General features: G+C 39.1%; 1 protein-coding gene and 1 non-coding gene across 4 annotated transcripts in view; both read right to left on the bottom strand.

The window, feature by feature from the left end:
• GPBP1L1 (GC-rich promoter binding protein 1 like 1) overlaps positions 1-14,520 on the bottom strand; it is a 60,051-nt gene that overhangs the window by 8,035 nt on the left and 37,496 nt on the right. For all 3 annotated transcript variants that reach the window (XM_036255593.1, XM_036255591.1, XM_036255594.1), the window contains exons 7-8: positions 7,647-7,719; positions 6,027-6,220 (exon numbers count right to left, since the gene is read on the bottom strand). In XM_036255593.1, the coding sequence (XP_036111486.1) occupies positions 6,027-6,220; positions 7,647-7,719 (267 nt within the window). The remainder of the gene's footprint in view (positions 1-6,026; positions 6,221-7,646; positions 7,720-14,520) is intronic.
• On the bottom strand, positions 1,731-1,832 carry LOC118627337. Its single transcript, XR_004959096.1, has one exon. It is a non-coding gene; the product is annotated as a U6 spliceosomal RNA (small nuclear RNA).

Below are 14,520 nucleotides of genomic sequence, written 5' to 3'. Positions count from 1 at the left end.
TACTTCAGTATGTGGATCACTAGGAATCCAAAGATATATAAGAGATCAGACGCTACCAAAGGAGATGGTGAGAGTATACAGACAAATGCTTGGAGACCATCAAGAAAGAGGTGGAGGCCCAATGAGAAGACAGCCATCTATGGACAAGGGTCCTCATCAAACATTGAATCTGCCTGTGCCTCGATCTTGGACTTCCCAGCTTCCAGAACTGTGAGAAATAAAGGTTTGTTTTTTATTTTCAAAAGGAAAAAAAAAAAAAAAAAAGGAAAGAAAAAAAATTAAATAACTTGCTCAAGATCAAAGCCCAGAGAGTGGTATAATGGTATAAAGCCTGACTATAAAACCTGAATTCTTACCCGGCCAGAGTGGTTCAGTTGGTTGAGTGTTATCCCGTGTACCGAAATGTTGCCAGTTTGATTCCCTAGTCAGTGCATATGGAAGGCAACTAATTGATGTGTCTCTCTAACATCAATGTTTCTCTCACCTTTTCTCTCTCTAAGCATGTCCTTGGGTGAGGATCAAACAAACAAAAAAACCACCTGAATTCTCAACTTCCCCTCTCCTTTTTATCCTTCTGGGGCAGTAGAAAGAACCCCGATTTGAAGTCAGATAGACCTGGTTTAAGAGCCCAGACTTCATTAGCTATATAACCTCACCACGTAATTTTCTACATATTAGGATTAGAGGAGTAAATGTTATAATATATGAAAAAGGCCTAGTGAATGTCTTGGAATATAGTAAGATGTCAATAAATGCCAACTGTTTCCTTTGCCACTTCAAAACCCAGTTCAAATTCGACCTTATCTATAAAAACTCTGAGGACAACCCTTGCCTTGACTGGTTGGCTCAGGTGGTCAGAGAATTGTCCTAATACGCCAACACTGCAGGATTGATCCCCAGTCCAGGCATCTGTAAGAATCAACCAATGCACTCAGCCGGTGATTCAGTGGATTGAGCGTTGTCCCATGGACTGAGAGGTCTTAGTTCAATTCCCGGACAGGGCATATGCCCGGGTTGTGGGCTTGATCCCCAGCAGGGGGTAGGAAGGAGGCAGCTGATTATGTTTCTCTCTAAAAAAATCAATAAAAACATTAAAAAAAAAATCAACCAATGAATGCATGCATGTCTCTCTCTCTCTCTAAAAAAAAAAGACTCTGAGGACCCTCTCCAGGCAGAGGAACAATTACTGTTTACCTGTTTCTTTCTGTACTAGACAATGAACTCTTTCAGATTATTTTATGCCTCTAGTGACCCACAGATTTTAGTACATAGACACTTAATGTTTAATAATTGTTTGTTGAACACCTAGAGAAAAACGAATGGGTAAATCCACATCTGCCTACTAGTCATTTCACCTCTTCCTTCCTCTAACATCTCACATTCAAGGTACCCAGAACCACTCCCATCAATTTTTACCTGAAACCGATCTCACTTCTCTAACTCTAGTGAAATGGTTCCACAGTTATTCCAGTTTCCCAGGGATGATTACTTAGTGTCCACTGTTTCCTTCTCATATGTGCCATCACCACCTCCCTTCTTTGCCTACTTTTATCATCCCTGTTTAGGCTTCATTACATTTTACAGGACAACAGCAGCAGCCTTTACATCAGTTTTCCTATCTTCAATCTATAGTCCTACACAATAGGGCTAACCTGATCCTAAGCTGTGTCATGACTTTTACCTTTGCCACTTCTTTACCTGCTGAAGATTTTATTTTTAATTTTGAACACAAAAATATGGAATGCTTCATAAATTTACATGCCATTCTTGCACAGGGGCCATGCTAATCTCTGTAATTCCAATTTTAGTATCTGTGCTGCCGAAGCAAGCATCACCCACTAAAGATTTTTGAGATACCCGAGGACACGAAGTAATCTTACTCGTTTTCACATTCTTGTATTGTTTAACAGAATGCTTGCAGACTTTTCAAATGAATAGCACTTACAAAAACTCTTCACAAACTCTTAAGGAATGAATCAAACGTAAGGTGCTGTTATGTTGATAGTAACAGCTATGATTTATTAGTACTTACTATATGCTAATTTTAAGTACTTCACAAAATTTTCTCATGACGCCTCAAAAAACCCTTAAAAGATAGGTACTATTACCTCCACTTTATAGATGAAACTTAGAACTTAAGAAACTTGCCCAAGGTCATACCACAAAGGTGCAAAGTGGAATCAGTCTATTCCAGAGTCCTGCTATTAATTTATATGCTATATTGTTTCTTTTCTTTTTATCCTCATCCGAGGACATTTTTTTGCATTTATCTTCAGATAGAGCGGGAGGAAGAGAGGGAAGAAAAGAGAGAGAGAAACATCGACGTGAGAGATACACATCCACCGGTTGGTTGCTATCCACACGACTCTAGCCAGGGACAAACTGCAACTGAGGTACATGCCCTTAACAGGAACTGAACCCGGGATTCTCTGGTCGACACTCTAACCACTGAGTCAAACTGGCCAGGGTTGTTTCTTGACTTAAAAAAATTTTTTTTCCTTTATTGATTTTTAGAGAGATATAATAGGAGAGGGAGAGATAGAAACATTGATGAGAGAGAACATCGATTGGCTGCCTCCTGCAAGCCCCCCACTGGGGATCAGGGCCACAACCTGAGCATGTATCCTGACCAGGAATCGAACCAGCGACCTCTTGGTGCATGGGTCGACGCTCAACCACTGAGCCACACTGGCTGGACACTATATTGTTTCTTTATAGAAGCTGCTCTCTTGAGTTGAATTCACATTCTTTACATTCCAAATCAGAGGAACAAGTATCCTAAACCCTTTCCAAAAATAATTCCACCTGTCAGTTTTATTTCTGCTATTTCTTATTGGACCATAAAATCCTTTAACGACCTTTTAAAAAAAATAAAATAAAGAATCTCATATTGTTTTTCTTTTTTAAATGGGTTTTATTGCTTTTTGAGAGAGAGGGGACAGGAGAGATAGAAACATCGATTGGCTGCCTCCTACACACCCCCTACTGGGGACTGAGCCCACAACTTGGGCATGTGTCCTGACAGGAAATTGAACCGGGACTTCTCAGTCCATGGGAGGACACTCAATCCACTGAGCCATAACGGCGGGGCTTTTAATGACCTCTTTCAAGTATATTTCAAGGTGTCTCAAGGGGCTGCTTTTTATTTATTTTTATTAAATTTTTTTTTTCTTTATTGATTTTAGAGAGAGGAAGATAGAAATATCAATGAGAACATCAACTGGCTGCCTCCTGCATGTCCCCCACTGGGGACTGGGCCCACAACCTGGGCAAGTTGCCCTGATCAGGAATCGAACCGGTGACCTCTTGATGCATGGGTCAACACTCAACCACACCAGCTGGGCATGCATTTATTTTAACTAAAATTTTTATTTAATGGTTCAAACCACAGTGCCAAAATACATGGCCATTTAAAAAATTTTCACTAAAGGCAAAAAATACTATAGAATTCATAGTTGCAGAAGGCTACATAAAGTTACTTTAATATTACGTCAGACTGCAAAAAAATGAAAACAAAAACCCTAGATGCTGTATCTAGTTATCCATATCCCAAAAATATGCAATTTGTTAGCAATTCTTAAACTATAATGGTTATAAACCACAAGCACATCTCCAGAAGCTTCTTCCTTAAGATTTTCTTCATCCTTTCACTTAACCTCACTACCACCTATATTCTATTTCCTTTTACTGTCAAAGTCTCGAAGGTGCCACTATCTCCACTTCAACCCACATAATTCTAGAATCTCCTGAATTGTTCTTTCAGCCCTACACTACTTTACTAAAACTTTAATTAAAAGTTTACCAAAAACTTAGAAACTGCTAAGATCAAAAACATTTTTTCTGTTATTTTTCTCAACTTCTCATTAGCAATTGACAAGTGTTGACCACCCTGGCTGCTATCTAAACTCACTCACCTAAGATTTCTTTTATAGTATAGCATTTTTTTTCTGTCTGAATTACAACTTCTTGGTCCTACTGACTATGTTGTTATTTTCCCAAAATTTATGAAATAATAAGTATTTTCCCCAAGTCTTACTTCCCTATTCTTTTAATTTTTTTCCCTTTATTTAACAGAGAGAGGAAGTGAGAGGGAAAGAGAGACAGAAGCATCCATGAGACTGAACATTGACTGGCTGCCGCTGGCATGCCCCCCACCGGGGATCAGGCCCACAACCTGGGCATGTGTCCTGCCTGGGAATCAAACTGGTAACCTCTTGGTGCATGGGTCGATGCTCAACCACTGAGCCACACCGGCTGGACTTACTTCCCTTTCTTTACTCCTTCTTTCCTCTTAGAGATCTCATCTTCCCTGAAAGCTTCATTATCACTAGGATAATGACTCTTAGTCCTGATATTTCTCTAATGATACCAGTAGTAATTAAATTGTTTCATGCACTAGCCCTCAAATATGCTTAGTGTTTTCTGGTTTCAGAACTTTCATTTAATTACCTCTTCTCTCTCTCTCTCTTTCTTTATTGATTTGAGAGAGAGAGGAAGGAGAGGAAGAGATAGAAACATCGATGAAAGAGAACATCGATTTGGCCGCCTCCTGAATGTCCCCCACTGGGGATTTGGCCCACAACCTGGGCATGTGCCCTGACCAGGAATTGAACCGTGGACCTCTTGGTGCATGGGTTGACGCTCAACCACTGATCCACACTGGCTGGGCAAACTACCTCTTCTCTTATGATTTGTATTATTCTATAGACTCTTCTGCCTATTCAAATTTGGACTGTTCTTCAAAGATCAATTCAATTTTATATTTTTGGTAAAATTTTCCTTGATGGTCATAGTCTGAACTGATCTCGCTCTTCTGAATTGTGTAAATAAATAGTGTTTAATTTAGTTATTCAAGTCTGTTTAGGATTTGCTATTAGAATCTGTCATTTTATTTCATACACAATCACATGACCTTTTATATGTTTATATCTTGTTAACACAATTAGACTTTCAGTTCACGGAGGGTCATGACCAATGTTATCAATGTTATACTTCCTTGTATTTCTCATTAGCATCAAACACAAGTGTTTGCACACAGTAAATTCCAATTGTTTTGTTATAGAGGCTGGAATTCAATCAAACAATTATCACATGCTTTTGTGAGAGTATTAGGGATACAATATGAAAAGGATCTGAAACCTGCCTTTAAGTAAATTACAACCAAATGAAGAAATACAAAAGAAGCAATAAAGTGTTATAGAGACCATGGTAAGAGACTGAGGGGTATTCAGTCATAGAGCTATAGGGGTTAATTATATCTTTAGGTGTATGTGATAGAAAAGGATTCACATAGAAGATGACACGAACCTGAAGGATAAGTAATTTCACAGGTAAGAGAAAGAAGGGGCAGTAAAATGTAAAAGGTGGTCTGGGCTTAGACTATAAAGAATTATATACACCATTACTAAGGAGTTTGGACATTGCTTTATAAGATCATGGGTTGGCCAGCTCTGACCCATGGGCCAAACAAAAACCATGTATCATATGTGACCAGCAAAGCTTAAAATATTTATTATCTGATCTTTTACAGAACAGTTTACCAATCCCTACTAAATAGATGGTTGGGAACCACTGAAGGGATTTAGGAAAGGACGTGACATATTCAAGGATGATCATTCTGGCAGTTCTGTGGAAGATGAATAGAAAGATGAGAAAATAGAAGTATATACAATAATAGTAAAGGTGAGATGACAAGGGCATAGGACATTATAGAAGGAGTAACTGATGGACTTTATAGGGGAGTGAATAAGGAGGAAGAGGAAAGAAGCAGTCAAGAAATTTAACTAAATGATCAAATGGATGAAATAGCAAGTCAGAAGAAACAGGTTTATGAAATGAGGGTAATGAATAAGAGGCCTACTAAAAATCTAGCTGGCAGCAGTAGTCTGGAGACAGAATACAGTAGAATATGTATAACAAGTTCTGAGTATCTGGTGAATGATTCAAAAGAAAAATACAAATTTACTTTTTCCTGATTTATTCCCAAACCTCTGCCCTATAAAGTTTTTACAGATTTCAACTCATACCTTGGAAGGAGGTGGTGCAGGCTTAGGAACCAGGTTCTTATAGACACTTGGAACCAAGTTGGATGATTTGTTCCCATTTGCATGGTGATATCCTGGTGAGGTGAATGCAGCAGAGAAGGCAGCAGCAGGATCTTCTTTGGAAACTTTTTTGATAACTAGCATTTTGGAGGTTTGTTTGGCACCAGGTGGATTTTCTGTGAAATACAATAGTGTAGAAACAAAAGAAGTTAACAAGAGGTACAGTTTATATGAATGCCTCACTTTCAACAGAGTTGACAATCAAGACTGAGGGACAAACATTTCCTGGTGTGCACTTAACAGACATTCTCAAAAGCTTGGGAATTATAGAAAGAAAAAAAAAAGACAGCATATTAAGCACTTGATTCTAAATTCATAAATCAACCAGAAAATCCAAAGATGTTAATAGTCTTTCAGGGACATACCATGCCTAGTGTACGGTGTATCACTGAGGCACAGACCAAACAAAAATATATCCAAGGGTGGCAGCTCCTGTCAGCATGGGAATGGAGATGAGGAAACGGAATACACTGCCACAGGACCTTCTCATTAGCCAAACTGAAGCAAAGCTATATATCATCAACAAAGGGGAAATGGTACAGCAACCATCCTTAATCCTGAAACTCAAGATCCAAACACAGTATTTAGATAAAGCCTGCACAATAAGACACCTGGCTACCGAACATGTCTAATGTAAGGACTAGAAGAGTCCAATTTATTTTTATTTTTCAAAATTGACTGATTTTAGAGAGGAAGGGAGAAACATCAATTCCACTTATTCATGTTTTCATTGGTTGATTTTTGTATGTACCCTGACCCGGAATCAAACCCCCAACCTTGGCATATCGGGACGTTGCTCTAACCAACTGAGCTACCCAGCCAGGGCAGAGAGTCCAATTTGTAAATACCAAAGATCCCAATGCCACAGATCAGGTTTGGTTTGAATACACTGATTTGTCTGCTAATTTTTTATTAAGGCTAGTTATTCAGATTCAGATACACACACACACACACACACACACACACACACACACACACACACGTATTTATGTATTTTCTCCTTCCCCTAATATAACAAGCATCATTTATAATTGCCATAACAAACAACCCAAAAAACTCAGCAATTGGAACCTGGTTGAACAAAATGGCCTCTAGGATGTGGTATTATATAGCCTTTCAAATAACACTTTATAAGACTAGTAATGTGGAAGAATGCTTAGAATACACTGTTATACACGCCTACCAAATATTTAGGAGATAATGATAACACATAAAATTCAATTTAATTGTTACAAACAATTTAGCAATATTAATTAAAAATTGCTTATAAACTTTATATTATTCTCTTTTGCTTAAAATCTGCTCCCAAGTTCAGTGTGCTACAAGCTTTCAATAGTCTGTATTTTGACTCCACTACTATTACATTTCAATGGTATTTTGGGGGGCAGAGTAAGAGTTAATAGGTGTTAGTTACTATGTGCAAACGGATGGGATGAGAAACAAGATAAAGAAACAAAAAAAAGGAGAGATAAAGAACTTTTGCTCCTCTCCCTGCTATGAAAAATGTAAAGTTGTGCCTTTAAAATGGCAAAATCTACCTACCCCACACTCCAGAAGGGGTCCCAATAGGTCTGCATGGCTGATTCTGTTTGCCAGCTTCTGGATTCAAAGAAGGCTAGGAAAAAAGGGATATTAGTCGTTGATACAGAAAGCTAATCATTTTGGCACTTTTTGCAAAGTAGCACCACCATGGAACCTATCAAATACTATCAGCAGCACTTACGTTGAAATGTAAAATCAACAGGTCTTACATTAATCTTAGGTTCTCTTGGGTTTTGTTTCCTTAAAAAAAAAAACAGACTAAATGTACAAGTTTTTATCTTGCTATAGAACATGTATGCCAAATAAGGAGGCACAGAAAGCTGAATGAGTAAGAATGTGAATCACTTTTTTCAAATTTAAGGAGGACAATCTATCAGTGAGATGTATAGTATTCATAGCATTTTTAAGATTGCTTTAGGACAGAAGCAAACCATGTGCCACAGACTGCACTAGAATTAAAGGCAAGTAAGCCAATTAAAAAGAGTCCTTGTCCCTACAAGGGTCAATTTTACTACAAAGATAAACTTGTAAAAAAAAAAAAAGTACAACAAAAGGTTTATAGGGCCTATGAAAAATATCCATATTAAAGAAGGAGTACTAAGAATAGTCAATTCCACTTGAAAGAGAAGTGCTATTAGAAAAGGTTTAATCACAGAAAATGACTAGAGTTCTTAAAGATGAATTCCAAAGCTGGAATATGGGCGATTCTAAGAACAGAATGCTCAAGGAACACCAAGGCAGAAAAGCATGAAAAAGAATAGAATATTCAGCAACCTGTAAATAGTTCAACATGATTAATGCCAGGGGAGGAAGGGATCCTTTGGTGGGGAAAGAGATATTTGACAAAGTAGTTAAGAGTCAGATTGTGGAGTATTTCTGGGAGACTGACTTTTATTCTACAGGTAATGAAGATCCATCTTTCATAAACAAAGATAATAATGAGCCAATCATTAGTTTACAACAGTCTGGTAAGCAGCTTGAAGAATGTATTTGAGGGGTTTAAACATCAACTAGGAGACCTTTAGGAGACCAATTCCATAGTCCAGGAAAGTAATGAAGACAACAGATGTAAAAAGGAAAATATGAGGAAAAGGATGTTAAGTGTTAAGAGCAATAGACAGGGCTTAATAATAACTAACTGCATAGAAAATGTGAGAATGACACTGGTCTAAGCCTAAACTTTAAAACCTGGTAATAAAGTAAGAAATGGCTTTTTGGCACAAATGACCACAAAACATTACACAAACAGAAAGATGCCCAGACTCCACTACAGAGCTTCTGAATCAAAATCTCCAGGCGTAGGGCCCCAGCAGGTTTATAATTTCTCCCTGTCAAGGTAAGAACCACTACACTAGAACAAGCAGATACAAATACTTACTCCCTATATAAATTGATAAAACAGTGACAGAATATGACGGACAGATAAAAATGCTCTTCTGGATGGAATAGTGCGGGTAGGAGTCCCCCACAGATAAAAGCTGTTTTCTTATTTTGTGTTAATAGGCCTAGTTTATAGATGTAGATGTGAACAAAACCAACTCCATCTCTGTGTCTCGATTTCATTTGATTTTTAAGTTTCATGCTGTGACTTTTGACCAATTTCACTGTCCTTAGCAAGCATATCAAAGCCTTCCAATTAATTGATGATTATCTGTGCTCCTTAAAATGAAGCCATAAATATTTGTTATTAACAGCCAAAATGATATGACAACTAAGATAAATGTCAAACTGGTTAACTGTATCAATTATACGCAATCACTGATCACAAAACTACCAGGAGGTATGGCCTCTGGTGCTACTGCATTTTTGTCCCTTTGTCTTGTCACTTACTAGAACCTGAGTTAATACTATAAAAATGTCGCCCTGGCCGGTTTGGCTCAGCGGTTAGAGCGTCGGCCTGCGGTCCTGAGAGACCCGGGTTCAGTTCCCGCTAAGGGCATGTACTTCGGTTGCAGTTTGTCCCCGGCCCTGGTCGGTCGTGCGGGTGGCAGCCACTCGATGTGTTCCTTTCACATCGATGTTTCTCTCTCTCTCTCTGTTCCTCTCTCTCACTCCCACTCTATCTGAACAAAAAATGGAAAAATGTCCTCGGGTGAGGATAAAAAAAAAAGTATAGTAACAGAAAACTGCAGTGGATAATAATCTACGCAGAGTTGCTAGGTCTTCAACCCAAACTTCCATTAAGTAAATTACCCTATATTAAATTCTATGATTTCACCTGTTTTGTTTCTCAGTCTTAAGATACCTTTCTCGTTATGGTGGTCATCACACCTTTGCCCAGTAAAACTCCTGTTTTTAGTCACATTCTATCTAGGGGTTTTCAGAAGTACCGCCCCTATTTATGTGATAGCTTCGATCTCTTTCCAATGATTTAAAAAAATATTAACATACAGAATATTGCATAAAACAGGCAAAATTTCTTGCAAACATTTTATAAGCCTCATTTGGAAAAAAAACAAAACCCTCTCCTGACTTAGAGTGTTTACATCTTTGCTTTTGTGTGTATTGAAAAAACCTTATACTTGCCCTGGCCAGTTTGGCTCAGCGGTTAGAGCAATGGCCTGCAGTCTGGAGAAACCTGGGTTCGGTTCCCGCTAAGGGCACGTACCTCGGTTGCTGTTTGTCCCCGGCCCTGGTTGGGTTGTGCGGGTGGCAGCCACTCAATGTGTCCCTTTCACGTCGATGTCTCTCTCTCTCTCTCCCCCTCTCTTTCCCTCCCACTCTATCTGAACAAAAAATGGAAAAATGTCCTCGGGTGAGGATAAAAAAAAAAAAAATTAAAAGAAGAAAAAACTTTATACTTTTGTATTTCCTATAAATTGGCAGTTGGTTCCAGAGGTTACAGAATCTACTCCCTCCTGTTTATTTTGGCAAGGCAACTTCTTTTTTTTTTTTTATCCTCACTTGAGGACATTCTTCCATTTTTTGTTCAGATAGAGTGGGAGGGAGAGAGAGAGAAACATCGACGTGAAAGGGACACATCGAGTGGCTGCCACCCACATGAACCAACCAGGGCCGGGGACAAACTGCAACCGAGGTACATGCCCTTAGCGGGAACCAAACCCGGGTCTCTCTGGACCGCAGGCCGACGCTCTAACCGCTGAGCCAAACCGGCCAGGGCGGCAAGGCAACTTCTTGCTGATTTTGTGTTTTTCCTTTAGGAGACACACATGTACGGTTGTGCTTCTTTTTGTGATGGTGGCATGCATTGATGCCTACGGCCTTAAACTATTAACTCACTACAGGCTGTAAAACAATGACCTAATTTTTTTTTTTTTTAAATCCTCACCTGAGGACAATTTTTTTTTCTTCATTTTTTGTTCAGATAGAGCGGGAGGGAGAGAGAGAAAGAGAGAGAGAGAGAAAGATTGACGTGAAAGGGACACATCGGGTGGCTGCCACCTACATGACCCAACCAGGGCCAGGGACAAATTGCACCTGAGGTACGAGCCCTTAGCAGGAACTGAACCTGGGCCTCTCTGGACTGCAGGCCAACGCTCTAACTAGCCAGGGCTATCATTCCTTTTTTATTAACTAATATACTTCCATAAAAAAAAACTTCCTCTATTTGGTGACTAAGTGGTACAATTCACATAGAAAAAATAAAATGCATGCTTGTTTCTAAGATGAGGTATTACTGTAAACGTACCAATTTAATTATAGTTGGATTATCCTTGATACATGAAATATCCCATGTTTGGCCAGTGGGAACCTCTTAATTTGGCTTCTGAATCCTTTTGATACAACCATAGTTGTCTTCAATTATTTCTTTGCTACTTAGTATGACAAAATATTCCAAGTTTATCTTTCAATAAATGTTCTTTCCAGAAATGGTATTTCAAGATCATAATCTGAGCACGAGGGATGATCATTGCTATGGGATTGGTCACTGTTTTTTGATCTTTTCAGCGGACAGAGCCTGATGCGGGAGAGGAATATATATATACATATACATACACACACACACGCACACACACACACACACACTTTTCCAAAGATAAGTACTTCTTATTGCTATTTCTAATTCAACTCGAGTACCTTGGGGCTCTACAGAATATTTCTATCTTATACCTGTATTTCCTTTTTTCTATACCAAGAATCCTGATTTTCAAGGACACAAGGTATAAATCATAGTTAATAGCTTTATTCCATTACAATGGTCCCAGGATAACAATATCAATATTATACCACCAATATGATTTTTAAATGTTTATTTATTTTTTTAATCCTCACCTGAGGATATTTTTCCATTTTCCTTCAGATAGAGTAGGAGGGAGGGAGAGACAGAAACACTGACTGGCTGCCTCCTGCACGACCCCGACCAGGGCCGGGATGAACGGCAACTGATGTGCCCTTGACCTGAATAGAATCCACGACTCATTGGTCCACGGTCCGATGCTCTAACCACTACGCCAAACTGGCCAGGGGTAAGAATGTTTATTTTTTGTACATCTCTTCTCCATTAAAATAGTTATGCTGGCCCAGACGGTGCGTTTCAGTGGTTGAGCAATGACCCATGCATCAAGAGGTTGCCAGTTCATTCTTGATCAGGGCACATGCCCAAGTTGTGGGCCCAATTCCCAGCGGGGGACATACAGGAGGCAACCAATTGATGTTATCTCTCATCGATGTTTCTCTCTCTAAAAATCAATAAAAAACAACTATGAGGTATCACCTCACACCTGTCAGAATGGCCGCCATCAACAAATCATCAAACAAGTGTTGGCGAAGGTGTGGAGAAAAGGGGACTCTAGTACACTGCTAGTGGGAATGCAGATTGGTGCAGCCCCTATGGAAAACACTATGGTGTTACCTCAAAAAGTTAAAAATTAAACTGCCATTTGACCCAATGATCCCACTTTTGGAATATACCCTAAGAAACCTGAAACACCAATCAGAAAGAATATATGTACCCCTATGTTCATAGCAGCACTATTTACTATAGCTAAGATGTGGAAACAACCCAAGCGTCTACCAGATGAGTGGATTAAAAAAGCTGTGGTACATGTACACAATGGAGTACTATGCAGCGGTAAGAAAGAAAGATAAACTACAGAACTTACATGCATGTATGCATGAACAATGAACATAGACAACAAAGCTGGGGATGGGGTGGGGGAAGGGGAGGAGGGTGTCATTGGGGGAAAAATGAGAAACATCTGTAACAAAAACAAATAAAAATTTTTTAAAAATCAATAAAAAAACACATTAAAAAAAGTTATGCTGTATCTAGACTATCAGAGCCATAGAGCTATTACATACTCTCAGTCTTAGTTCTACAACTAACCATGTATTTAACATTTACCCCATTCCTTTTGCTGCTTTCTGGTCAGTTTGGTTGTTCTGAAGCCTGTTGTCCAGTAGTTTACTCAGAAAAGCCTTAGGGAACAGTATTCTGTTTCTATACATTGACACTTGCCTATAAACTCCTTGGCTCACATTTTCTTTTCTTGAATACTATACTGTTACTCCACTGACGTGTTATAAAACTTTGTTGTAAAGTGCCTCTGATTTTCTTTCTTTTTTTGGGTACCTGCCCCTAGCAGGAACCGAACCCGGGACTCTGGTCCTCAGGCCAACACTCTAACAGCTGAGCCAAACCAGGGCTGATTTTCTTTTATAAGTCACTTGGTCTTTATGAGTCTAGTATTTCAGGACTATCTAGGTGTTGACTGTTCTGGCTATCCTTTTAATTTGTAGCCATCTTATTGTAAATTATTCCTGAATTACTATACTTTTTAGCATTTAAGTTATTCCTTTGTTTGGGTTCTTTTTTGTGAGGTGGAGGGCAGGGATTCTATTATACATATACTGGGGTTTTTCCTGCCAAAATGTGGGTATCGTTTTTTCCCAATTCTAACTTTAAATCTATTTCTCCTTCATTTGTATGTGCTTAATTTTTGTGAATGTAGGTTAAGATAGCTTTTTTAAACATTATGTTTTAATGATTTAATGAAGAGTTAAAAAAATGGTGGCTCACTTTCTTTGATGTTTGGTTATTCCCCTGCCTCACCTTCTCTCCCTTTAGCTGAACCTTGTCTTTTTTTCCTCTCTCTCTGTCTCTGCAGCTCAATCTGGATTCTATTTCCAACAGTTTTGTCCTCAGTTAGGGGCTCTGTTCTGAAAGTGAATACTGGCTAGTTAGTATGAAAAATGATAGAACCCTGCGGTAGTTATCAATTCATTGCCTCTTAATTCCAAAGTCATGTTCCGTCTGCTCTGTATAAATGTTTCTGGGCACTTCAAAATGTTTCCCTTGTCAGCCTGGCGGGTATGGCTCAGCAGTTGAGTGTCAACCCATGCACCAAGAGGTCACTGGTTCGATTCCCGGTCAGGGCACATGCCCAGGTTGTGGGCCCGATCCCCAGTGGGGTGCATGTAGGAGGCAGCCAATCAATGTTCTCTCTCATCGATGTTTCTCTCTCTCCCGCTCCCTAAAAAAAAAATGTTTTCTCCTTGTTAGCCTGCATGCTAATGTTTATCAGTAGAACAATGGAGAGACTTTTGTTTCTTTTTTCCAGTGTACTTATTCAGCAGACTCCTGTAGCACGCAGTTCCTGCTACACCAGGTTCTGAAGTACAAGTGAACTGACTTGAGTAATTTTGTAGCAGGAAGATATCTCCCATGAACAGCATTATGGAGTATGCTAGAAGGCAGATTTCCAGCATCTTTCCTGGAGAAGCACCTCAGCAACAAGGTCTGGATCTCAGTCCTTGAGTGCTCATCTTAGCCCTAGGGTTAGTGACTGCTCCTTATATCTGTAATATCTATATTGTTTAGTACTCTCTTATTTTTCTTGTTACAAAGTTTTTTTTAAAAAAATAGTATTTTTGTTACAGATGTTTCTCCTTTTCCCCCCATTGACACCCTCCT

The sequence above is a fragment of the Molossus molossus genome, unplaced genomic scaffold (genome assembly GCF_014108415.1).
Source record: "Molossus molossus isolate mMolMol1 unplaced genomic scaffold, mMolMol1.p scaffold_m16_p_12, whole genome shotgun sequence".
Classification (NCBI taxonomy): Eukaryota; Metazoa; Chordata; class Mammalia; order Chiroptera; family Molossidae; genus Molossus; species Molossus molossus.
This window is presented reverse-complemented; position numbering and strand designations above follow the sequence as displayed.